Source organism: Heptranchias perlo, chromosome 39, assembly GCF_035084215.1.
Source record: "Heptranchias perlo isolate sHepPer1 chromosome 39, sHepPer1.hap1, whole genome shotgun sequence".
Taxonomy (NCBI): Eukaryota; Metazoa; Chordata; class Chondrichthyes; order Hexanchiformes; family Hexanchidae; genus Heptranchias; species Heptranchias perlo.
In genome coordinates, this window is record NC_090363.1 from 12943162 (window position 1) to 12968250 (window position 25089).

General features: G+C 43.7%; 1 protein-coding gene across 5 annotated transcripts; it reads left to right on the forward strand.

Moving 5' to 3' along the window:
- Positions 1-24881, forward strand: LOC137305256 (E3 ubiquitin-protein ligase RING2-A-like). 5 transcript variants are annotated; one of them, XM_067974103.1, is made up of 7 exons: positions 4-244; positions 5651-5844; positions 11173-11333; positions 15295-15510; positions 17959-18249; positions 18830-19001; positions 20374-24881. In XM_067974103.1, the coding sequence occupies exons 2-7, from the start codon at positions 5716-5718 to the stop codon at positions 20473-20475; spliced, it is 1071 nt and encodes a 356-aa protein (XP_067830204.1). In that variant the 5' UTR covers positions 4-244; positions 5651-5715; the 3' UTR covers positions 20476-24881. The 5 variants fall into 5 exon arrangements, with proteins under 5 accessions (XP_067830208.1, XP_067830204.1, XP_067830207.1 ...); XM_067974106.1 differs by having other exon boundaries at positions 5651-5793; XM_067974104.1 differs by lacking the exon at positions 4-244 and adding an exon at positions 342-395.
- The last annotated feature ends 208 nt before the right edge of the window (positions 24882-25089 follow it).

The window sequence follows — 25089 nt, forward strand, 5'->3', positions numbered from 1 at the left end:
GGTTTGTCGTTGTTGTGGCTGCGCGAGAAGCGAAAAAAAAATAATTGGCGGCGGCGGAGGCGGAGGGAGGGAGAGAGAAAAAAAAAAGACAATCAAGAAAATAAATACAAATTAAAGCTGAGGCGCGGAGCGATTACACCGTCAGACCGTGTGGGAGGGAGAGGTCGATAAATAATCTAGAAATAGAGAGAGAGAAAAAAGAGAACAACGGGCGGAGTCTGGGCCTATAGCAACCTGAGAGCAGGTAAATCAGCTCGAGCCCGCGCGCCTGCGCGGGAGAGGTGGAACCCGCCGCGGGGAGGGGGGGGGCGCGCACACACACACACACACCAGAGAGGTAGAGAGCGCGAGCGCGCACGGCGGGCAAGGCAAGGCGCGGCGCGCCTCGTGGACAGGTAACAATGGCGCACGTGGACGCGCGCTCGGGCGGGAGCGAGCCCCCGAGCCCAGACCGCGCGCACTGTCTGGGGGGTTCAAGCACCGTGCGCGGGAGAGATGATGATGATGTGTATGTAAACATAACAGAGCAGAGGGCCTCTGCAACCAGGTAACACACACGGGCTGCTGGCCTCCCCCGGCGCTCTGCTAGTTTTCCAAGTGGTTTTGTGTGGGTGGGTGGGTGGATTTGTGCTTAAAAGAATGCTTATTCGGTCATTTGCATTTTACGCGCTTGAAGTCGATTCTTCTTCTTCTTAATAACTGGAGGTAAAACCAAGGCCGCTGGTTTTGCGGCTTTCGCAGACAATTCTGGTGAACAGGAAGAATCGGACGCGGGTTCAAATGCTGCAAGCATTGGTCCTGAGCTGGTGGCTGTTTTTCTTTCTTGGAACAGGGGCGATTTGGAAAGAGGTGTTTGCAATTCTGCAGGGGTTGCGACAGAGAAGATAGAACTTGACTGTTTACTGTGATTGAGGGGACACTGATATAAGATTTAGCGTAGAGAGTAGGAGAAACATGTTTTTTTTATATACACAGAGGGTGGTGAGGCTGTCGAATGAACTAGAGTTAGTGATTGAAGCAGAGACCATGCTAACATTTTAGAATAGGTTGGATTGGTAATAGAGATATAAGAACAGGACAGGCATGCGGGGTTAGGATTACTCGTGTGCAGATAAACACCAACTCGGACTGGTTGGGCTAAACCGCCTTTTTCAGTGTAGTAATTTCTGTGTAATTCTGTGAAGACCTAGCTGTTGGCTGAAGGTGTGTGGTGTATACGGCAAGTTAACTGTGCTTTCAGGGGCTACCTTTAATTCCTCCCCCCCCCCCTTCAAGAAATACATTAATATCCATCATTTGTTCTGTATGATGCAAAATATACCAGTACACTCGGTAATGATCGGTAAGTGTGTATGTGTATATCAAAATGCAAATAATTGTTCAATAATGATGATGAATTGAAAGGTATTAACACTTGGAGTTGCAAGAGGAAAGATGAGGTCTGTGTGTCTGTTGTATGAGTTGCTGAACAACCTCTGTGCGTAATCTAGATGTAAAAATACAGAATAGAAACTAGAATGCAAAGCCTGTAATAAATTTATGGGGAGGCTGAAAACTAAGTGTGATTCAAGCAAAAAAAAAAAGTAGGAACTGTATATTATATACACTGTGTGTAATACAACTAGAAAGAACTGAGTAACAAGATCAGGTAGTGGCAGTTGTGGTGCAGCCAACCTAAACAGCATATAGATAGAATATAGTGTTGTCACTAGGCTTAATTAGTGTATTGGTATTGAGAAGCTTTAATCTTTCAGCTGATACTTCAGTTTTGTGAGATATTTGCTCTCGCCATTGACAGACCTGTAATCATCAGTACTTTATGTTGGTGTTGTTTAGCTCAAAATATTCGCTCCATGTAAATTGCTGGGTGTTTTTCACAATTCATGTGGGCTTAAGTATGCATTTTTCATGCACCCAGAATCATACTTGATTGGAATCCTTGTGGAAAATTTTTAAAAATGGCTGTGTGAAAATTTCTCAGACTTACCTTTTGCTTTTTACTGAAATTTTAATGCCATCACAATAGTACAGTGTGCATAATACAACTAGAAATGTGGGTGAGAAGGACAACCAAGCAGCAGCTTGGTTTTACAACCAAGCAACAGCTAACTTGGGCAAAAAAAATAGAAAATTAAGTAAAGTAGATTGTGTGGTAAAATGGGTTAGACAATATCCCTTGAATGTAGGTTCAAATCTAGCCCTGATTGATGGGAAGAAAGTTACCCCACCTGGCATTAAGAGCCTTGTATGAAATAAGCTTAGGCAGTTGATTGGAAATCTCAGTGGTCATAAGCACGCAGTATGAACTGTCCATAGTTTGGTGTTAATTGGTAGTCTTGCTCAGAGAGACCACAAGGGTGGCTGTTGTGGGAAATAAAAAATATACCCGTGTCTAGTAGCAGGCGCTCGGTTAAAGCAAAGAGTTGTGAATCTAGAATACACTGCCTCAGAAGGTCATAGATGCAAAGCCAACTGAGGTATTTCAAAGGGAGCTAGATATTGAGAAGTTACAACATTAAAGGATATGGAAAAAAGGCAGAGAATTGGATTAAAAAGATAGAGCTGTCATGGCTAACAGAATGCGAGACGAGGCTCAATGAGTCAAATGGGCTACTTATGTTCCAAAGCCTATATTGTGGGCAGTGAAATTCTGGTTTATATTTCATTGTTCACTAATAAAATTAGGGAGCTTGCCCTATTTGACAGAGAAACAGCAGCGATTGATAAACTGTAGATACAAATGTGGAAATATAACGTGATATTAAGGGTTTCATTTGAGGTGCATGGGTATTTTATGGGGAACACAGAGGTCTGATGAATAGAGATATGTACAGAGAATACAGATCTCAGAAAACAGAATCAGTACAAGGAGCACAGCTGGTAGATAACAGGATTTGCAGGACACAGATTTGAGAGAAGGAACCGTTTCCAAGAGATCTGAAAGAAATATTCTAAACATGGAGTACGAAGAGATCTGACAGAATGGGGAATATAGAGATATCGACAGAAAATACAGAGAGATAGTATAGCAGAGGGGATGTGTATGGGAAATGCCGAAAGACTTATACAGGGAATACAGAGAGCGATCTGATTTGTAGGAATCTGTACAGGGAGTATCGTGAGATCAGATATGATCGAAAAACTGTACAGAAAGTACAAAGATTTAATGAAACCGGACATCTGTAAAGAGGGAGATCCGATAGAAAAGGGATTTCTGAGGGAAGTGCCCAGGTATTTGGTAAATAGAGAATCTGTACAGAGAGGACAAAGAACAAAATTTGATGGAACTTGTGATCTGTCCAGGTAGCAAAGGGGAAAGATCTTGTAGGGTATCTATAAGAGGAGTACAGAAAGAGACCAGTTAGTATTACAGGCCGATTAAACTCACGCATGCGCTGCTGCCAGGGACACGGGTCTCATATTGTAATAGCCACTGCCAGTACTCTAGCATTATATATGGCCTTGGCCTGCAAAAAGTAGAATGATGGCAAGATCACTATAATGCAAATTATAGCACATAGATTAAACCTGGTAAATATTTAGTGACTTTTGCTGCTTGACCTAACTATCTTGGAATATGGTTCTTTTTGGTCCTGATTTTTGTACAGAGTACACAGAAAAGGAAAGATTACCTGGCCTCCTTCAATTCTCAATAGGTTTGTTTGCCATATATAGAATAAAAGCACAGCTATTTCACATTGCAAGTTCCTATAATTTTTAGCTCGTTCGTTTCAGAAAAGCTAACTCCTCTTTCTATGGGATGCCTTTAAAGTGACTGCTTCACTCTTTTTAATCTTGAGGCATACTATACTTGTCAACTGTTGCTAATGCAGCAGGATTCTTCTATATGTTGGCTGAACGGCATGCTATGCTGTACCGTGCAGACTGCAACTTCCATTGCAATCACTGACATTGAAGGCTTCCTTGATACCAATTTTTTTCTATGGCTCCTTAATGGTTCTCCTGGTTTTGGACTTGGTATTGATATACTATGTTGCTTCCTTCCAATGAAGTCGGCGGGCCTCAGTTATTGTGTAACCCACTGGCCCTGATATTTTCTGCTGGTGAGGCCGCACTTCATTTGCACGCATGGATGTGGATGTGTATGTGTAGCAACCACAATCGTTCCTGTTCCTGTTCTCCACAGCTGTTTCATCGACTTCAGCCACTATTACCACAAATATTAGGGCAATTCTAGGTACCTAACATCCCCTGCACTGATTGGTATTCCCCAACCTGAACAGCACAAGGAGTTAAATTAAGATCTAGTGGAGGGCTCCCAGATTCCATTGGCACTTGCTAATTATTTGCCTATTGGTGACATTAGCAACAGCAATTCCAGAAGGGCAACAGTTAGCCCTGAATAGAACAGGGGGTCTATATGGGGACAAGAAACAATCATAGAATGATCTGACAGAATAAGGGAAGTACAGAAAAATTATCTTGTTGGATATGCAAATGCAGAGATCTGACAGGGAATCTGAAGAGTACAGGGGATGAAGTTGATGGAACAGAGGATCTGTATGGGGAGTAAAGAGATAGACTTCTGGTAGAATAAGGGAGCTGCTTGTGAGATTAAACTAATAAAATCAGATGTAGTTCCTGTTGAGTATTTTCACTGAGGAATTCTAATATTAGACTGGTTTCTTGTTACTAAGAGCAGACTATAAATTTGCTTATATTCCTAGAATTATCCTTCAGCATGGCTGTATATTGATGTGATGCTATTGGTCAGGGTTGAATAATATGGTGGTAGTCTGTTGACATGTTTTGAGTTTTTAAATTTCACTTTTTAAGAGGGATCCTGACATCAAGATACTGTGCAGAATTTTCTGAATCCCCATGTCACTTAGTGCCCATTGCCATTAATGGTTGGAAAATCATGGACTCGATACCCACAATTTTCTAATAAGCCATCTGCTGCGTCTGGGGCCTCCGAGAATTCTACCCATTTTTTTTCTCTGTCCAGTGATATCTCCTGCTCTTTTGGTGTGCTGACCCATGCTGATTTATGGTTCCATAGATGCGGGACTTCCTCCTATACCTCGCTGAAGTGGGGCTACATGGAGTGCCACTAGGCAATTCAACCATTGGGGGGGGGACAAATTAACAGATTCTGAATCTGTCTTCACCGCCGCATACACTTTTATAGCAAGGATGACTATCAGGATTAACTTTAACCCTCCGTAGCCTGGGGCATTGTGGCCAATTGTAACACTGCTACAGCTGTCCTTGGTTAAGATTACCTAGTTTTGCAGTGTTGGAGGAGGAGGGGCGGGGGGGGGGGGGGGGGGCAGGGAGGGAAGAGAACTTGGGATCTCTCTTGTTTGTATGGCTTATTTCTCCACTCCTGTGCCAATTGAGCTAGTGGAAGAGTTTGAGTTTTGTTTTCACTTGATTGCCTTTGGGTACTGAGTTAGAAATTTCACAAGATTTTATCTTCTCCAGAGGTGTTTCCCTGTGGCGGTTCGCCTGTCAAAAAATTGGGTGAGTTGGGGGAGTGTGTATTGTATTATACCGCAGGCTGTGCGGTTAGTTTTGGAGAAGGGTACAAGACCAGCTCTGTCTCTGATCTGATCTATATTGTAATTGATCTTTTAAATTTTTTTTGACTAATGTTATCTTTTTGTGTTTATTTTTCTCCTGCCAGGTCAGAACGGCGCACAGAAGCCATCATTCATATTTAAAATAAAATAAAACAAACCCACAGTCACTATGGCAGCGCCAGTGAATACTCAGAACCCCAGTAAAACCTGGGAGCTCAGCCTCTATGAACTGCACCGGACCCCACAGGTGAGTAAAACCGGGCAGCTCAGCCTCTACGAACTGCACAGGACCCCGCAGGTACGTGTGGAGCAGAGGGAATATCCCTTTGTGAATGTCTTGCATGTCTGCATGAGAAATATACAAAAAAATTTTTTAAAAACACTTTACAATGTTTTAGCTCCTATAAAATCTGGATTTTTAAATTGCATCTGTTTGCATTTTTAAAAAAAATCAATTTTAAGTTGAATCAGTGTGTGAAATTTGGCAGTTGGATTTTTCACCATTCTGGGAAATGAAAAGGAAACCTGATTGCTGAGGTATTTTTGTCACAGCAGTAAGCTTCCAACAGCGGCTAACCTGCTTTACAGTGGTCCCCAGCTCAGTGATTCTTAGAATTAAGTAGTTGTTATATTATCGGTTTCATTTTATAACACTTTTTTCTCGTTTCCTCTTGTACTTTCTTTCCTGATCTCCTCCAAGTCTCTCCTTGGTTGAAAAAAAAAGAGTTCAGTGCAGTCCTAGCCCTAACTGGCTGAGAGATTTGGCAAAAGTCTGCGGACCTTGACCTGCCCTCTGATTCTTTCCCTTCCCCGCTTGCCATCCCACCCTGTCCTAATGACCCAGTTGTGATAGCTCATTGCATGGCTGATCCTGCATCCTGCCATTCTCTGAGGCACTGCACGGCTTGGGGCGTTTTTTTTGGCTGTGTTTCTGGAGGTGGAATCTCGTTGGTTTTCTATCTTAAAATAAAAACACAAAAACTGGAAATGCACAGAGGGTCAGTTGGCATCTGTAAAGAGAAAAGACAAACTTTATTGTTTCATAGCTAGTCTGTTCAACCTGATCAGACTAGCCATGGCTAGAGAATCTGATCAAGGGTACCCAACCAAAACATAACCTGTTTTTTCCCTTTGCAGATGCTGACTGAGGTGTTGTGTGTTTTCAGCATTTGCAGTTTTCCCTTTTTATTTTCCTGTCTTGAACTATTTATTGTTTTGAGAGTAAGGTCTAAGCTTGTATGATCGACGTATCCTCTGTGGAAACTAATTAATAAGCAGCAGGTTGTAATTTGGGAAATTAAAACTGTGCACTGCAATTGGCAGGGGTACATTCAACTTGTGTATGTGTACTTAAGGCCTCTGCATCTGCAACTAATTTGAATGCTACAAAAAAATTCATGTCTGGTCAGTCTTGCTATCTCTATTGGAGGGGAGGGGGAGGGAAATTACACTGAGGTAGAGGCAGCCAAGCCTTTGGTGATGGAGATTACTTCCTATAGGATCGTAGAATTATACAGCACAGGAGGAGTCAATTTGGCTCATCGTGCCTGTGCCAGCTCTTTGAAAGAGCTATCAAGTTAGTCCCACTCTGATGCTCTTTCCCCGTAGCTCTGCAAATTTTTCCCTTTCAAGTCTCTATCCAATTCCCCTTTGAAACTTATTATTGAATCTGCCTCCACCACCCTTTCAGGCAGTACATTGCAGATCGTAACAACTGCTGAGTTTAAAAAAAAAAAATTCTCCTCATCTCCCCCCTAGTTCATTTGCCAATTATCTTAAATCTGTGTCCTCTGGTTACCGATCCTTCTGCCACTGGAAACAGTTTCTCCTTATTTACTCTTATCAAAATCCCTCAGAATTTTGAACCTCTATTAAATCTTGCCTTAAGCTTCTCTGCTCTATGGAGAATAATCCCAGCATCTCCAGTCTCTCCACATAACTGAAGTCCCTCATCCCTGGTATCATCCTGGTAAATTTTCTCTGCACCCTCTCCAAGGCCTTGACGTCCTTCCTAAAGTGTGGTGCCCAGAATTGGACAGGATACTCCAGCTGAGGCCTAACCAGTGATTTATAAAGGTTTAGCATAACTTCCTTGCTTTTGTACTCTACAAGCTTTTTTTTGGCTGAGTTGTGCAACTGAAAGCCTCACCCCAAGAGAATTTTTTTTCATCACAATGTAGGCCAGCCTGGCTGCACTGTATAGTCTCTCTTTGTTAACCTTGTTTTTGTTCCATGACCCTTAAAATTTAGAGCCGATCCAATTCCTGGGCCAAAAATGATGTGTAACATTTGAATTGTTACTTATAGAAACAAAACGTGTGCACTCGACAAAAGGAGCTGCCAATTATTTAACGGATAAGGCTGTTTTGAAGCCCATTCCAAAGTGTTCTGGTTCTTTCTTTCCAGGCAGCTGTGGGGAGGTACCTGGGAAAGCGAGGGGGGTTTCTAAGTGTTGGTGTGGGATGTGTAAGCACACGAGACAACATGCACTGTGAGCCTGTTTGGAGGAAATCCTGTCTGTCAACAATTATTTTTTTCAGTTATCCTGACTAGTCACTTAAGCACAGGACATACGTCCACCTGGGACAATGTCCTACAGTGTCCTAGCTGGGAGAGTAATTACTACAATGGGGGAGGGTTTCATTTAATATGGCACGGGGAGGGGAAAAACAAAATGGGGAAGCACAGAGCAAAGTGAAACTGGCAAGGAGGTGTAGGAAAAATGAGGGAAAAACAGGAAAGCAATAAAGAATCAATTAAAAAGAGTAAGATAGCCAAATACAGGCAGGTTTAAGCTATATGTATGTAAATGCGCTAGGTATAGTCTAAATAAAATTAGTGAGCAAGTGGCACAAATTGCTATGGGGGGTATGATACAATAGCGCTAACAGAGACATGGCTTTGGTTAGAGCTGGAATGGGAGCTAAATATTCCTAGTTACAAAATGTTTGATGGATAGAATAGAAAATAAAGGAAGGATTATAGTATTTTTCAGAGATTCTATTGCAGCACTAGCCGAAAACCACCTCTTAAATGAGCATTTTGCTTCAGTTTTCAAAGATGAGTGTGACATGAAGGAGACGGAATAATTAGAAAAGATAACTATAGGATAACTACAGATAAAGAAGTGGTACAGAAAAAGTTTGTTGAACTCAGTGGAACAGACACTGTGCCCTGATGGCATGCAACTTCGAATATTACAAGAATGTGGAGATCCTCGGACCACAGTTTTCAAACATCCTTGGATTGAAAAGCTGTGTCAGAGGACTGGAGAGTTGCCAGTTGCTCACTTGTGTTCAAGAGGGGAGAAAGGGATTAATGGGTAACTATAGATCAGTCTGCCTAACATCGGTAGTAGGTAAATTTCAAGAGAGCATAGTACGGATAAAATTCATCAGCAAGAGGTGGGCCAGTTAAGGTCAGCCAGAACAGGTTTGTGAAAGGCGAGTCATGCCTGGTAAATTTAATACAGTTCTTTGAGGAATTAACTGAGAATTAAATTAATTGATAAAGGCAATACTGTGGCTATTGGATTTTCAAACGGCATTTGATAGTACTGCATAGGAGGTTTCTTAAGGCACATATTAAAGGAGATGGCAACATTGATCAGAAGTTGGCTACAGCACAAGAAGCAGACTAGTGATTAATGGATAGTTTTGCGACTGGAGGGATGTAAATAAAGGGGTCCGTTGGGGGGTTAGTATTAGGACCATTGTTCTAGGAATAAATAAATATATAAATGATTTAGACGGGTATAGGGGCATAAATCAAAGCTTGCAGATGATGCAAAAATAGGGAGGGTAGCTAACCGTGCAAGGAACAGCAAGAAACTTCAGGAGGGCTTCGAGGGATTGGTAGATTTTACAGATGTTGAATGAAATTTAATGCAAGGGAAAATGAGGTGCATTGTGGGAGGAAGAATAAGGAAAGAAAACATATACTAAATGTTAAAACTTTAAAAGGATTTGGAAGAGCAAAGGGAGTTAGGAGTTCAGATGCACAGTGATGAGTTGATAAAGTTGTTTTAAAGAAAAATGTGTATGGGATCATAGGTTTTATTAATAGGATAAGAGAGGAGCATAACTTGCAGGAGTAATACCAATAGTTGATTAGACTGCAATTGGAATATTGTGTCCTGCACTCTACTTTAGGAAGGATATCAAGATCATGGAGCAGGTACAGAAGAGATTTACTAAGACTGTGCCAGCGATGAGAAGCTTTAGTTATAAGGAGAGACTAGACACTATAACAGAGAAGGTTAAGAGGTGCTAGGAAGGAATTTGATCAGATACATTGACGAGTGGATATAGTTTTTCACAATGAATTTATGACTATGGGGAATAAATGTAAGATCAGCGTAAGGATGAGAGGAAAGGAGAATTTTGGTGATGTAGAGGATTATTGGGACATGTAATATCCTACCAGAAACAATGGTGGAAGCAGAATCTATAATAGCTTTAAAAGGGAAGCGGATAAATATTTGAATAAGAAAGATTTGAAAGGGTAGTGGAATGGGTGCCTCCACAGGTGCATAAGCCGAATAGTCTCTGTGCTGTAAAATACTTCGATTCTAATAAATTGTTCCTCTTTCCCCTGCTATTATTAGTGATCTACAGGCTGTCCCACGTGTCTGTACACCATTAGAACTTATTCCCAAATATACAATCTGCTACCCACACAAATATTTATATAAATGTAAGGTTTCTGTGAATGCTGGTAATCTGAAGTAAACACAAAGTGGTGAAATTGCACAGCAGGTTAATCAGTACTTGAAAGAGACTTCTAGGTGCGACTCTTCATCCCAGTTCTGAAACGTTAACTTATCTTTCTCTTTGAGATGTTGACTGACCTGTGCATTTCCACCACTTTCTGCTTTTATTTTAGGTTAAGGTTGTAACTTTGTCACGGGAGTCTTGCTCCCCTTGAAATCTTATCCCTTCGTTCTCGAAGTTGGAACTGCTGAGTTCGTAATTGAGGCTGCAAAGCTACAAGTTGGTGGAAGCAGTGTCTTAACAAAAGTCAACACTTTGAAATTTATAAACCTATTCTCACTGCACCTCAAATGGGTCTGCAGGAGGCGATTGGGTTTTGGGGGGATGGTATAGTGGTTATGGTACTGGGCTAGCAATCCCGAGGTCATGGCAAATTGTGAAATTGAATTCAGTAAATCTGGTAATTTATCGGCTAACTGCAGAAAAATAACTATGAAATTGTCAAAACCCAACTGGATCACCTATCTGGTCTGGCCCACACTTAACTCGTCCATGCTGCGTGGTTGCCCTCTGAAGTGACCCAGCAAGTCATTCAGTTGTACAAACAATTGCTTTGAAGAAGACCCACCACAGTTTTCTCAGGGCAACTAGGGGTGGGCAATAAATATAGCCCCAGTTGCCCAAGTTCAAAGAACAAGTTTAAAAATAATAGTTTTCATGCTTGGGTACTGGAGTACGTTTATTGCTCGGGGTGAGCTTTGATCGGATATTGGTCTTTGGTAAAACTCCATGGACAAAATTACAGCCACTTGGACCCAACAATTCACTTGACAAGCCTCTCGTCTCTGTTTGCAGATGTAATGGTCGCAGACGGTGGCCCCCTGTTACAGTGACCCTCTTGTCTTTTCTTTCAGGAGGCAATTATGGATGGCACGGAGATTGCAGTGTCACCGCGGAGCTTGCACAGCGAGCTTATGTGCCCCATCTGCCTGGACATGTTGAAGAACACCATGACGACGAAAGAGTGTTTACACCGCTTCTGCTCGGACTGTATCGTCACCGCACTCCGCAGCGGGTAGGAGATAGTTGGGCGCTGCTAGTTTGGATTTTTTGCTGCTTATCAGAAATACTACTTGTACACCTATGGAGTGTGTGTGTGATTAAATGTATATAAGCTCTCTGGTGGCTTTAGTGGTCAAATGCACCTTTGTCAGATGTCTGCAGAGGCTCTGAGTCCAGTTTACCAACTAAGTGTGCCAGGTGTTAAATGAATGAATGGGGATCAGTGAGCTGCTAACCTGCTCAGATTTTGGATCTGAATCCTCTCTGGTTCCATGTTACTCGTCACTCCTGTAAGCGGACCCTGCGAAAAGTACCTTTACTGACCGCTAACTAGTTATACCACGACCATAAAGCAACAAGCTTTTTTTTGTTATATACTGTTTCTAATCAGACTTCCTGAGAATCTGCATTCTCGTGCTGCAGCAATTCGCCTTGAGGCCCTGCGGGTTCAGACTGTGAACAGTCTGTAATGTATTTCAGTAGGAGTTACAGCGCCATCCAGGGATAGGGATCAGCTACTACAACAACTATTGTGATTTACAAATGAAAAGAAAGAACTTGTATTATATAGTGTGGTGCCTTTCACATCCCAAAGATATCCCAAAGCGCTTTACAGCTAATTACTTTTAAAGTGTAGTCATTTGTTATGTAGGCAACTGCAGCAGCCATTTTGTGCATTGTAAAGTCCCAGAGACAGAAATGAGGAAAATGACCAGTTAATCTGCTTTCATGTTGGCTATGGGGCAGTGGTTAAGTAGGACACTGGGAGAGCTCCCTCCACCTGATCAAATAGTGCCACGGGATCTTTTTATGTCTACCTGAACAGGCAGGCGGGGCCTCCCTTCAATGTCTCATCTGAACTGCAGCACCGCATTGAAGTGTCAGTCTGGAGTGAGCCCATGATCTTCTGCCTCAGAGGTGACAATGTTATCAATTGAGCCAAGTTAACACAAGGAAAGTTTTAAAATTATACCTGTAGAATTAGTCTGGGCACCCCTGGAGTAAGGAGGAGAAAAATCAGCTCTGACCCCTGTTGCAGATTGCTATCGAGTGGCACATGCTGGAAAGTCAGCGTGTGCGGATGTTGTGAGGACAGGATCAGGCTGTGCTATGATACCTCGACAGTGCAATAGCCTGCCAGTGCTCACTAAGCTCATGTGAAGAATTGCCCTTTGAGAGATACACCAGGTGGCTGCTAGTGCCTGTGCAATCTTGGGAGCAGAGAGGGGAAGAGAGGAAATTCCGGAGAGAAACTGGGCGATTTCAAAGCAAGTAGCGGACAGGCAAGAAACTGGTTCAGACACTCGGAAAACCATTGCATTTTTTGTGACTTTGACTTTTAAGGGCAGTAACGTTAAGAAACTCAAAGCAAACCTTTGACCCTGAATATAGCACTTTCCCTCGGAGCAAATAACATTCGCGCCAGACAAGTGCCAGGCAATAACCATCACCAACAAGAGAGATCTAACTGCCTCCCCTTGACATTCAACGGCATTACCATCGCTGAATCCCCCACCATCAACATCCTGGGGGTCACCATTGACCAGAAACTTAACTGGAACAGCCATATAAATACTGTGGCTACAAGAGCAGGTCAGAGGCTGGGTGTTCTGCGGCAAGTGACTCACCACCTGACTCCCCAAAGCCTTTCCGCCATCTACAAGGCACAAGTCAGGAGTGTGATGGAATACTCCCCACTTGCCTGGATGAGTGCAGCTCCAACAACACTCAAGAAGCTTGACACCATCCAGGAGAAAGCAGCCCGCTTGATTGGCACCCCATCCACCACCCTAAACATTCACTCCCTTCACCACCGGCGCACAGTGACTGCAGTGTGTATCATCCACAGGATGCACTGCAGCAACTCGCCAAGGCTTCTTCGACAGCACCTCCCAAACCCGCGACCTCTACCACCTAGAAGGACGAGAGCAGCAGGTACATGGGAACAACACCACCTGCACGTTCCCCTCCAAGTCACACACCATCCCGACTTGGAAATATATCACCGTTCCTTCATCGTCGCTGGGTCAAAATCCTGGAACTCCCTTCCTAACAGCACTGTGGGAGAACCTTCACTACACAGACTGCAGTGGTTCAAGAAGACGGCTCACCACCACCTTCTCAAGGGCAATTTGGGATGGGCAATAAATGCCGGCCTCGCCAGCGACATCCACATCCCATGAACGAATTTTTTAAAAAACTGACTAACTCACCAAGTAGTTAACCAAAGGCTGTGATCCATTATTCTTCCAGGCGCAACTGTGCTGACTTGATACTTGAAAACCATGTGGTATCATCGTGGCAGCTTTCTAGAGATTGGGTTTCCATTTCAAGGAGTTAATATAGGCTTTATATGTTCAAGTTATCTTGAACCAAAGTATACTTTGTTCTCATTCCTCTGGAGGGATTTCATTTAAGCTACTCCTGCGTACCTCTAAAACAGTGAAATTTGCTTGCTACAGGTTAGCTAGAGAAACAGCAACACACGATTTATTATCATGTTTGCCAGGCTCCCTGCCACTACCTCAGGAATGATGCAGGATTGTATTTAAAATGACGGCAATTGTGCAAGAACAAACATTCCACAAATAATAGTATGTGCACCTTTTTTTGTAATCAGTTGAGGAGTACTGCTTCTTTAAAGTGACCTACTTCAAAATGTACCCACTGGTCCTACATCCCTTCATAATGGTACTCATAACATGGTCTTGGGAACCATTAGTGTCATGAGGAAGGCTTGCTGCTTCATGTTACTCTAGGCTTCCATTTATAGCCTGTCTGGCTGTGAAATGTAGATCAGGTTGAGATTTGGTGCTGTTGTGTCTTTTTCTTGTTTGTCAGGAAAAGGAGGTAAAAAAACTGCTGTTTAAAGCCTAGTTTTGTTTTTCAGTTTTCACACACCAAGTGAAAGGGCCATGTTAAAAATAGAACTTTTGGTTCCATAGTTTTTTCTGCTCTAACTGGCTTCCACTTGGCAGCTGTCCCAAAGTGACAAGATGCAAATCAAGAGCTCAGTGGAGGCATTACAAGCACAACCCCCTACTTCTCATTACTCTGCAGTGCAGCATTTTTGCAAGTAGCCCATGAGCGAGATGTTGCTTGTGATTGTATCCAAGTAATAGTTGGTTGTAGTTTTTGTTAGGAAAATACTTCTGTCCTGTTGCAGATGCAATATAGCAGAAAGCCGTGTTGCTGCTGCTTTCAGAATCTTCCAATAAGTTCCACGAGCCTGGCCAGTGAGTGTCGGGAGACTATAACGGTGGAAGGTATCACAACGGGCCTGATTCTGTGCATGGTGTCAGCGTCGAGCGCGCTCTGATCTTGTACAGGGTGATAAAACGTAGCGTAAATCACCCCCTACTCTGTCCCAGCAATGTGTCTCAGCCTCAACCACAGAAGGGGACTCCTTACAGCAACAGTGCCATTATTCCATTTCCTACACTAGCCATCCTGTAATCTTTGAGGGAGATTGTTAGTTCGAGGCAGGTTTATATTGCCGCTAAGAACCAGAAATTGAGACTTGACAAAGCTTATTTTGTGAGAGTCTAGTCTGGATTAGGACCCAGGTGAAAGGCCAGTTGCCTCACCCTAATGCAGCATTTAGCCTTCTGACCTTCATGTGTTTAAACACTTATTTTTCTCTGTCCACACCTATTTTCAAGTGACTTCTTCCCCTTCCCCCATTTTAGGTTCTCCTGCCACTATTCACCCAACAGATAACTGAGTGGGTGGGCAGGTGACTAGTTCCCGTTATTTTTTTTGCTTATCTGTTTAATTGTATTCTGCATTTCCTGAGGGATCACCTTAGCCTGGTGTCTCTGCTTCCGAGAAGCTCTATGTGCTGCTCTTCCAGGCTGGCCTCTATCACTTGCTCAATTCAGACTAAGACTTGCTCTAATGCTGTGACCTCTGGTGTGTGGTTACCTGCTGAACTAACGGGAAAATATTTTTGGTTACCTTTGATATTTTTTTAGGAACAAAGAATGTCCCACATGTCGAAAGAAATTGGTTTCCAAGCGGTCACTCCGACCAGATCCGAATTTCGATGCACTGATCTGTAAGATCTATCCCAGCAGGGATGAGTACGAGGCACATCAAGATCGTGTGCTGGCGCGATTGAGCAGGCTCCATAACCAACAGGCCCTCAGCAGTAGTATTGAGGAGGGCCTGAAAATGCAGGCAATGCACAGGTAAGAGAGACTTGTCCTGAATGCCAAACAGTGCTTATCTTCCTTTCAACTCCATGTTTGAACCCCTCCAATCAGTTTTCCGCCCCTGTCCCAGCACTGAAGCGGCCCTGATCAAAGTCATAAATTACATCTGATGTGACTATGACCGTGGTAAACTATCCCTCCACATCCTTCTCGACCTGTCTGCAGCCTTTGACACGGTTGATCACACCGTCCTCCACCAACGCCTCTCCCCCATTGACCACTGGGTGGGACTGCCCTCGCCTGGTTCCATTCCTATCTACCCAGTCGTCGCCAGAGAATCTCCTGCAATGGCTTCTCTTCTTGCTCCCGCACCATTACCTTTGGAGTCCCCCAAGGATCTATCCTTGGCCCCCTCCTATTTCTTATCTACATGCTGCCTCTCGGCGACATCATCCAGAAACACAACGCCAGGTTCCACATGTTCGCTGACGGCACCCAGCTTCTACCTCACCATCACCTCCCTTGACCCCTCCACTGTCTCTGACTTGTCACACTGCTTGTTTGACATCCAGCACTGGATGAACAGGATTTTCCTCCAATTAAATATTGGGAAGACCGAAGCCATTGTCTTCGGTCCCCGCCACAAACTCCGTTTCCTAGCCGCCGACTCTATTCTTCTCCCTGACCACTGTTGGAGGCTGAACCAGACTGTTTGCAACCTTGGCATCCTATTTGACCCTGAGATGAGCTTCCAACCCCATATCCTCAAAATCACCAAGACTGCCTACTTCCACTCCATAACATCGCCCGTCTCTGAACCTGCCTCAGCCCATCTGCTGCTGAAACCCTCAACCATGCTTTTGTTATCTTCAAACTCGACTATTCCAATGCTCTCCTGGCTGGCCTCCCATCTTCCACCCTCCATAAACTTCAGCTCATCCAAATCTCTGCTGCCCATATCCTAACTGCGTTCCTCCAATTCTGGTCTCGTGCGCATCCCCGATTTCCTTCGCTCCACCATTGGCGGCCGTACCTTCAGCTGCTTAAGCTCTAAATTTTAGAATTCCCTCCCTAAATCTCTCCGCCTCTCTACCTCTCCTCCTTTAAGACGTTCCTTAAAACCTACCTCTTTTGGTCACCTGTCCTACTATCTCTTTGTGGCTCGGTGTCAAATTTTGTTTGATAATTGCTCCTGTGAAGCGCCTTGGGACGTTTTACTACGTTAAAGGTGCTATATAAATGCAAGTTGTTGTTGCTAGGACAGAAGAGGTACCCTGCAATCCAGGAACTTCACTGGTGAAAGGAAGAGGCCAAGAGTCTGTTTGTTAGGAGAGGGGTGTGAAAAGCAGGAGATCTGCAGTTTGCAGGAAGGGTAAAAAAGCTCACTGGGGTGTGAAAATGCAGGAGCCTTGGGTAGGAGTCTGAAAATTTAAGAGGTTCACTGTTCAAAGGATATTAAAACAAGTATATGTGAGGAAATGGGTCTTAAAAAGAAAAAGCAGCTGAGTTCGTAATATGGAAGATTCTGAATTGCACTGCCCATTGCAAGCCAGTATTCTGAGAGAGGGTATGTACTGTTTCAGAAAATACTCCAAATTCGAATTACTGTCTTAAAGTCGGTGAATAGTATCTTGTTCAGGAGGTTTTCTGCAGCAAGCGTTAATTTTTCTGTTGTGTTCAGAAGGAGATTTGCACCTTGAAATTACATCCTGGGGTAGTTGTGCAAGAATGCTAACGTAGTGGTCTGAAATTCTTGTGCCTGCTATTTTAGTGGAGGTGCTAATCCTTATTTTAAATGTGTTAACACGTTTGTTAAAATAGAGAGGGTAATTTCTGACACACTGAAGTGCTTGTACGCTAGTATGTCACTAATTCCAAAGCTGTAGTATTTTCAGTGGTCATGATGTGGGATCTCAATGAAGATGATTTTTAGTGACGTAGGACCTACAAAGTTAATTTCAACCTCCTCTCTTGAAGACGGTGACTCTTGCTACCCTCCAGTACCTTGGTCAAGTGGCTGTTCTCACTTGTGGACTTTTGACAGTCAACGTTGGTGGGATTATTAAATCCTGTTGATCTTTAGCCAGTGCTCGTATGTGCATTTTCCAACGGGAGTTGCTGGATAGCGATCAGGTGTGGAAACCCCTGGCTGTGTTTACCTCCTGCCTACCCCAGAGGCACAGAAGCCAGCTGTATTGCCTGTACTATCCTAGCTGAGATCAACCAACCCAGGTCATTGACCAGACCTGGTAACTTTCGGGACTGTATGACTCAGTTCTACGCTGCACAAGTAAATTTACTGACAGCAACTGTGGGACTATACCAGGTTACTTTGGACAGATAATTCAGATACTTTATTGTAGGATTTTCAAACACTATTCTCATGGGTGTCATATGGCTGTGTCCACCCTCCTTATGTTGCTGGAGGCACAGATTCATTTTAAACCTGCTTCCCACCCCACCCCCCACATTTCCTCTTCATAGAGCTCAGCGAGTAAGGAAGGCGCAGCACGAATCAGACAATACCACTTTCAGTGGAGGGGAGGACAACTGCGACAGTCGCTCTCACGTCAGCAACGTGTCCACGCACAGCAACCAGGAGGCTGGTCCAAGTCGCAAACGCTCCAAAGCTTCGGATGACTCCTGTCCCGATCTCGATAACTCGCGGGAGGGGGCCGGAAGCCCAGATGTTGGGGTGGATTCCTGCAGTGAAATCGAGCTGGTCTTCAGACCTCATCCAGTGTTGGTGGAAAAGGATGAATATTCACAAACCAGGTATGGGGGAGCAGCCTTTGCAGATAAGGTTCAAAGTTAAAAGTGTTAAACTCCAGTGCGTGTTTGTAAAGTATCGCAGCAATCTCCAGCAGGTTGTTCTGGACCTAATGTGCCAAAAGTGACTCCTGTCCTGGCTCAGTTGCATCCTGTTGTTTCCAACCTGGCTGTGTTATATCAGTAAAAATGGTCATTGTGCATACTCTTCCTTACTGTAAGTGAAGCTACTTTATAAAGTCTTCGGATGCTTTTTCACATTGAGGATGAGGAAGCACGAATATCATTTTAGCTGGTGTAACTTCATTGGAGAACAAGGTAGATAAGAGGAAGAACTTACATCATATAGCGCCTTTCACGTCCTCAGGATATCCGAATGCTCTTCATAGTCAATTAGTTCCTCTCACTGTTATGTAGGCATATGTGCCAACCAGTTTGTGCACAGCAAGGTTCCAGCAACTGCAATCAGATAAATGTCTAAGTTTCCTAAAGTCTTAGAAGAAAATGGCTCATGATTTTTTTTTTTTGCATTTCTTTTTCCCCTTCCTTTCTCATTCTGAAACCACGATGTGTGCTGATGGCTCAGATATGTGAAGACCACTGCAAATGCCACCGTGGACCATTTGTCCAAGTACCTGGCATTGAGGATTGCCTTGGAGGAACAGCAGAAAAGCATTGGGAACAACGCTGTCAGTCTGGAGGAAGTCAGTGAGAAGCAATACACGATCTACATCACTACCTCGGGAGGGCAGTTTACGGTAGGTACATACTGTCCATATTTACACAGCTCAATTGAATGGTTCTTTCGTCTTTCTCTGATGTTTCTACACCTCTCGGGTTCCACTTTTGTCAGCCTGCATGCCTTTCCTCCTCCCTGTATCATCACTGTGTAGAAATGAAATTTCATCATGCTGCCTCCTGCTCTAACTCATTCTTTTCCTGGCCCTGAAAACTGCTATTCCTTACCTAACCTTATCTTTCCCATTGCCCTTCAGGCTTTAATATCGAACCTTAGCTTCACCTCACAACCACTACTTTGTTTATCTTGTCGTCTTTTCTCTACCTTGGTGATATCCTGCACTGTGAGCCTTGGCCTTTCTCTGAGGTTTCCCAAATAATAAATGAGAGGTGGATTTGCTGCAATTGTGCATATTCGGCCCCACCTATAGGAGAGAGCGGTTGGAGTGCTCACATGGTTGTCAGCACCAACCCATCCAGGAAAGGACATCTTGACATGGAGACGACAATGTATCTGTGTATCAAGAGCAGCACCCTCAGTAAGGACAGGGTTATAACACATCTATGCCGCACAGCCACCTCTCTCTGTCAATTTCTTTCCTCTTTCACTGCTCTCTCCTCCCTTCAGAAGATGCTGACTGCCCTCTGTTAATTTGCCCAAGTGGCTATTTTTCAATTGTGAGCTGACAAGGTGAATTTGGCAGGTGACTTATGGGCTCGATTTTAAAATTCTCATCCTTCTGTTCAAATCCCTCCATGGCCTCGTCCCTCCCTATCTCTGTAACCTCCTCCAGCCCTACAACCCTCTGAGAACACTGCGTTCCTCCGATTCTGGCCTCCTGTGCATCCCCGATTTCCTTCGTCCCTCCATTGGCGACTGTACCTTCAGCCATCTAGGCCATAAGCTCTGGATTTCCCTCCCTAAACTTCTTCACCTCTCTCTCCTCCTTTAAGACGCTCCTTAACCAAGCTTTTGGTCACCCGCCCTAATATCTCCTTGTGTGGCTCGGTGGAAAATCTTGTTTGATAGTCACTCCTGTGAAGCGCCTTGGGATGTTTTACTACGTTAAAGGCGCTATATAAATGCAAGTTGTTGTTGCATCAGAACTGAGCAGCATCCTGATCTCGACCAGATGCGCTGTGATGTCCCTGCCTACAGATCGGGAGTCGGCACACTGACTCTTCTGCCCCCAGCCCCCAGCCTCAGGTTAATTGTAGCATCCTCGGTGAGATCAGTTAACTCAGCACAGAAGGAACCTCCGACCTTATTGTGTTGTTTTGGTATGCTGCCACAGTAACCAGTCTATTTAAATGAACAGCCGTATTATTCCCTCGGAAAGCTTCTCGATAGGAAGTGTCTTAGTTTAATTTTATCTTTGAATTTTTGTGCAGACATTGAATGGATCGCTGACGCTGGAATTGGTGAATGAGAAATACTGGAAGGTCAGCAAGCCTCTTGAGCTGTACTACGCCCCCACCAAGGAACAGAAGTAATGAGAGAGGGAATAGGACCAAAAAAAATTGCTATCTGCTTGCTTATTCCTTCCATCTATTTGCCACAATAAGACTGCCACAGCTTTTTGGCTTTGAAGAGTGCGGAAGGGACTGTGCTGAATCTCTGGAGAGAAGGACCGGCTGGAAATTGTTTGGGTCTTGATGTAAGGCCAAAGAGAGGACATTATTTCAGTTTGGGTTGGGGAATAGAATAAATCTGAACTGTTACATACCATTGCTTCTGTGTCCTCTAGTGCTGGGTGCGATTGTGTGTTTGAATTCAGGATCACCTTTTGAGGTTTGGCCTTGTTTCCGTTGTGATCAGTTAACCATCTCGGTTAATATGAGCGGGTGATGCATGGCTGTAGTGCTCATTTCCTTGGTTAGAGACCTGCTGATACGTTTCACACATACGGTTAGCATCATCCAGTATTTGAAGCTGAGCACTGAGGCTGCACAGTACTGAGGGGCGTTCCCTTCTCCTTCTCAGCTCTTGGGAGGGAGGAAAACAAGGTACCTGGTTAGTTTAACCACAACACTTAGATCCCCCCCAAAGAAATTTTCGTGCCACGTTTTGATGTTTGTATTTCTTTTTTCCTTGTCTTAAAACTTTTCCTTTCTGCTTTTTGTTCGACAGCCGATCTCATTTTATTCCCGTCACTGAGAGTAAACCTTGACTTGTGGGTTTGAATAAAGTGCCTGTGCCGCTCGGCCTGAACATTTGATTTCCGTTATACACCTGCCTCTGTTTTTCTGTTTCCTCCCCTTTTGTTTTGCTGTGTTTGGAAAGGAGTATGTTGGAGAGCAGAAGTTTGCTGCGTTGCATGACGTGTTTGAGAATTGGTGGGATGAAGGTTCACGGGTCATATGCTGAGAGTGAATCGTCACCCAATTAGCCACGGTTGTGTTAGAGGCTATGTACTCTCGTCCATCTCTTGCATTTAAATGGAAAATCTATATATCATTGAGCTTTCCTTGTCTATCACTGGGAGCCATTTTTAATATTACTGCCATTATAGCTGTGTTGCACGAGTTTCATATCGTGTGAGGGGAGAAGTGGTATTTTTTTTAATCCAGGAGATGAAATCTATTGGGTGAGTTTTGTTTTAATAGAAAAGCAATACACTTGGAAAAATTCATTCTCCCGTATATATTTGAATGTTTTTTTTCTCTCCTGTCTTGAAGCCATTGACTTTCGATACTTCACCCAAGCTGTTTGTGTGTGAGCCTTGACCGCCATTGTTGACAGATTATTCGACTGCACAGGCATCGCAGTCAAACCCAAACCCTTCCATGCTTGCAGGCATCCTTGCAGCAGAGGATAGCGACCAAGAGCAGGATCCCTTGCCAATTCTGCCTCTTCCGATCCCAGGGCCACTGCGGTCAATCACTGGGTCATCATTGTCTTCCAGGCAGAGATTTGATAGAGTAGCTGAGAGCAGAGATCGAGCCTGGCCCAGTCACTGAGCCATGCGCTTGATTTTCACTGGGAGATTGTGACAGTCGTATGCATATCATGATAACACTTTGCTTCACCCAGAGCAGTTACACTCATTAATTTTTTTTTAATACTTGTACTACATGCAACAGATTGAGTTGGACTGTGGTACAAGATCCCTGAATGGGTTTGGATGAAATGAAGTAACGCTATGATTTATAAAGTTGAAACTTTGAGAGAAATTGCACCTTTGAAACATACTTTACATAGTTAAGAAGAAAAAAAGATTGTGTACAAATACACAAGGCTGGCGCAGTTTAATTGGTTGAATAGGAGACATAATAGCAGAGGTTATTGAGTGCAGACTTGCGGACATTACAATGGCAACTTGAAACGAAATGATGTGCCTGAACATGATTTGTACCAGTGTATTCAGGGCTTTGGTCCTGGTGCAATAAGCAAGTGCCTGTTGGCATAGTAGATTAACAAGTCACCAGAGGCAGAATTACAGATTTAAAACCACTTGGCCCACCGCAGTTAATTTTGACCAAGTGCACACAAGCAGGTGCTGCACAAACTGGTGCTAATAAAGGTTGGAATTGAGATCGTACAGTACAGTAGTACCTCTGATATTGGAGAGGCAAAACCACAATAAGACATTTCAAAAGGCAAGTGGACAAATACTTGGAAGGGAAGAAAATTGCAGGGCTGTGGGGAAAGAGCAGAAGAGTGGGGCTAATTGGATAGCTCTTTCAAAGAGCAGGCACAGGCATGACTGACCAAATGGCGGCCTCCTCTGCTGTAAGATTCTGTTACGTCAGAACATGTACAGGAATGTGCTGTACCTTGTATCAACGAAGTATCCCTGTTCACCCTCTTGTGGCTTGCTGCTGAGTACAATTTAACGACTGAGCAGACAGTCACAACCTGCCTCCAGGGCTCTGCTGCTCTATTGGGGTACATGAGCAGCCCAGAATTAGCAAATTTAAGTTTTGAGATCAACCAATCTCAACTTGAAGTGTGGATTTGAGGATGAAGTCAGACACTTAATAGCTTTTTAAAAAAAATTGTTTGATGTGAGTCTCTGATGTAATATGGATAGAATATTCTGGTTGGTATGGGTGTGCTGTGTAGTATTTGGTGGGCGTTGTACTGTATTCATAGCCCCAGCCAGATTCACGTGGTCCGAGGGTCTACTCTCCAGGATGGGTGACATGGCTTTGGATAACTCTGAGGGAGCAGTGTAGTCGTATAGCAGACCGGGTGAGTGTATTTGCTGGATCACAGTATTGTCCTTTCACCTCGGGGTCTTTGGCTGCAGTCGGTCCCAGATCCATGGGATGAAACTCTCATTCTTGAGAAGTGAGTTGAGTCTGCAATGTTAATGAGGTTCATGAGGGATGTGACTCCATAGCACAAAAGAGCTCACCATTCTATGCTTAATCGAGAGACCACAAGGAACCCAATGAAATCCTTTGGAGCATGCTGAAAGAGGAAAAGGAGGAGTTACAGTATTTGTGTGAGGAGTACAATCAGCACCCATCTCGGACGGTGCTGGATTTAGAAAGTGAGCTGAGCATAGGGTTTTCCAGTCATGCAACAAACTCCAGGAAGAATCTGGGCCCATTCAGTCCAATAAGGCTGAGAAGTGATTTGTTTCATTGTGTTAGGAGAATGTTGAAGGGTGGATGTCATTCGATTCCCAGGAGGTGGAGTGTGGTGAGGCCTGGAGTCTCCTCTGCACCTTCTCCAAGGCGTTGACGTCCTTCCTAAAATGTGGTGCCCAGAGTTAGATACAATACTCCAGCTGAGACCTAACCAATGATTTATAATGGTTTAGCATAACTTCCTTGCTTTTGTACTCTATGGGGGTGATTTTAAACCCCAAGAACGGGTGGGTTGGGGGCGGTTGGGAGTTGAAAATAGTTTTTTTTGGGTCGCAACTGCAACATTTTCGGACTATGCATTCCCAGCGGGAAGCCTGTACTTATACGCGCCCAAGTTAAAACCGGAAATAAAGCCGGGTTGCGTTCGCCACCCAAAAAACAACTACTTTCAACTCCCACCTGCCCCCAACCCACCTTTTCTTGGGGGTTAAAATCACCCCCTATATCTCTATTTATAAAGCCCAGGATCCGGTACGCTTTTCTAACAGACTTGTCTTGCCACCTTCAAAGATTTGTGTTTGTGAACCCCCAGGTGTCTCTGTTTCTGATGACCTTCATTTTTTGGTATAGGCTTTATACACCAAGGTTTTTTTTTTCTGTAATTTAAAAAAATATATAATTCAAAGTCCCACGCTCAGTTATTTAGATTAGCAACATTGGATGCACCTAATGACTTCAGCATGGTTTCAGTATTGAATGTTTGTACTAAATGTGCTTGTTATATCTGTTGCTGGATGATTGGCTCTGCACCATCCAATATTTATTATCTTGATGGGCTGCCTGTTGAGAGCATTTTGGATTTTTTATTATGGTGTCTTGAAATTTCTACCATCCATCGTATGCTTGGACACGGGGCTAGATCTATCATAAACAGCTAAGCTATGTTTAGAGGGGACAGGGATGGCAATACAACTGGAATGTCGTCCTTCACCAAAAGATGGCATTCCCCAAACTGCCATTAAATATTATTGCCCATCTGCTATATCTGGACTAAAATCAAATTTTCAAGACTTTCCTTTGTTGGCTTGGTAATGAATTTTCCAAATTCCGGAGGTCTTTTGGAATTTTCCACATGCACCTGTTGTGGATGAATTTATAGAAAAGGGCTGTGATTGGTTACATCAGTTTTTGCGATCTGATTGGTGGTGGGAGGGGAGACACCCCATTGATCACAGCTCTTGTTGAAACGTGTGACTGGTCATTCATGAAGCTATGCAAGCAAGTGTGTTTAAGAAGAAAAAGAATTGTGCTGTACGTGTCATGGAGTTTTGAGGCCATTAAATGTAACATTGGTAAATTTATGTTCATTGTCTCATTCTGTGAGTATCGATATATGTCTATCTGTCAGTCACTTGTGTCTTTTGTCTTTGATCATGAGCAGACTGGATAAAATGGCTTCAGATGAGCTCTCTTTATACTGACTCACATATAATTACTGAGTACCTAGTAATGATGCTCCCACTGCAAATGGTTCTTTGTTAAAGGGACATGGGGACAGGGTATTAGGGA

Excerpts from the sequence above, each read along its gene's own strand:
- LOC137305256 (XM_067974103.1), top strand. The coding sequence starts at position 5,716 with ATGGCAGCGCCAGTGAATACTCAGAACCCCAGTAAAACCTGGGAGCTC. Across the intron at positions 5,845-11,172 it reads AACTGCACAGGACCCCGCAG|GAGGCAATTATGGATGGCAC; the intron begins GTACGTGTGGAG and ends CTTTTCTTTCAG. Across the intron at positions 15,511-17,958 it reads AAAATGCAGGCAATGCACAG|AGCTCAGCGAGTAAGGAAGG; the intron begins GTAAGAGAGACT and ends TCCTCTTCATAG.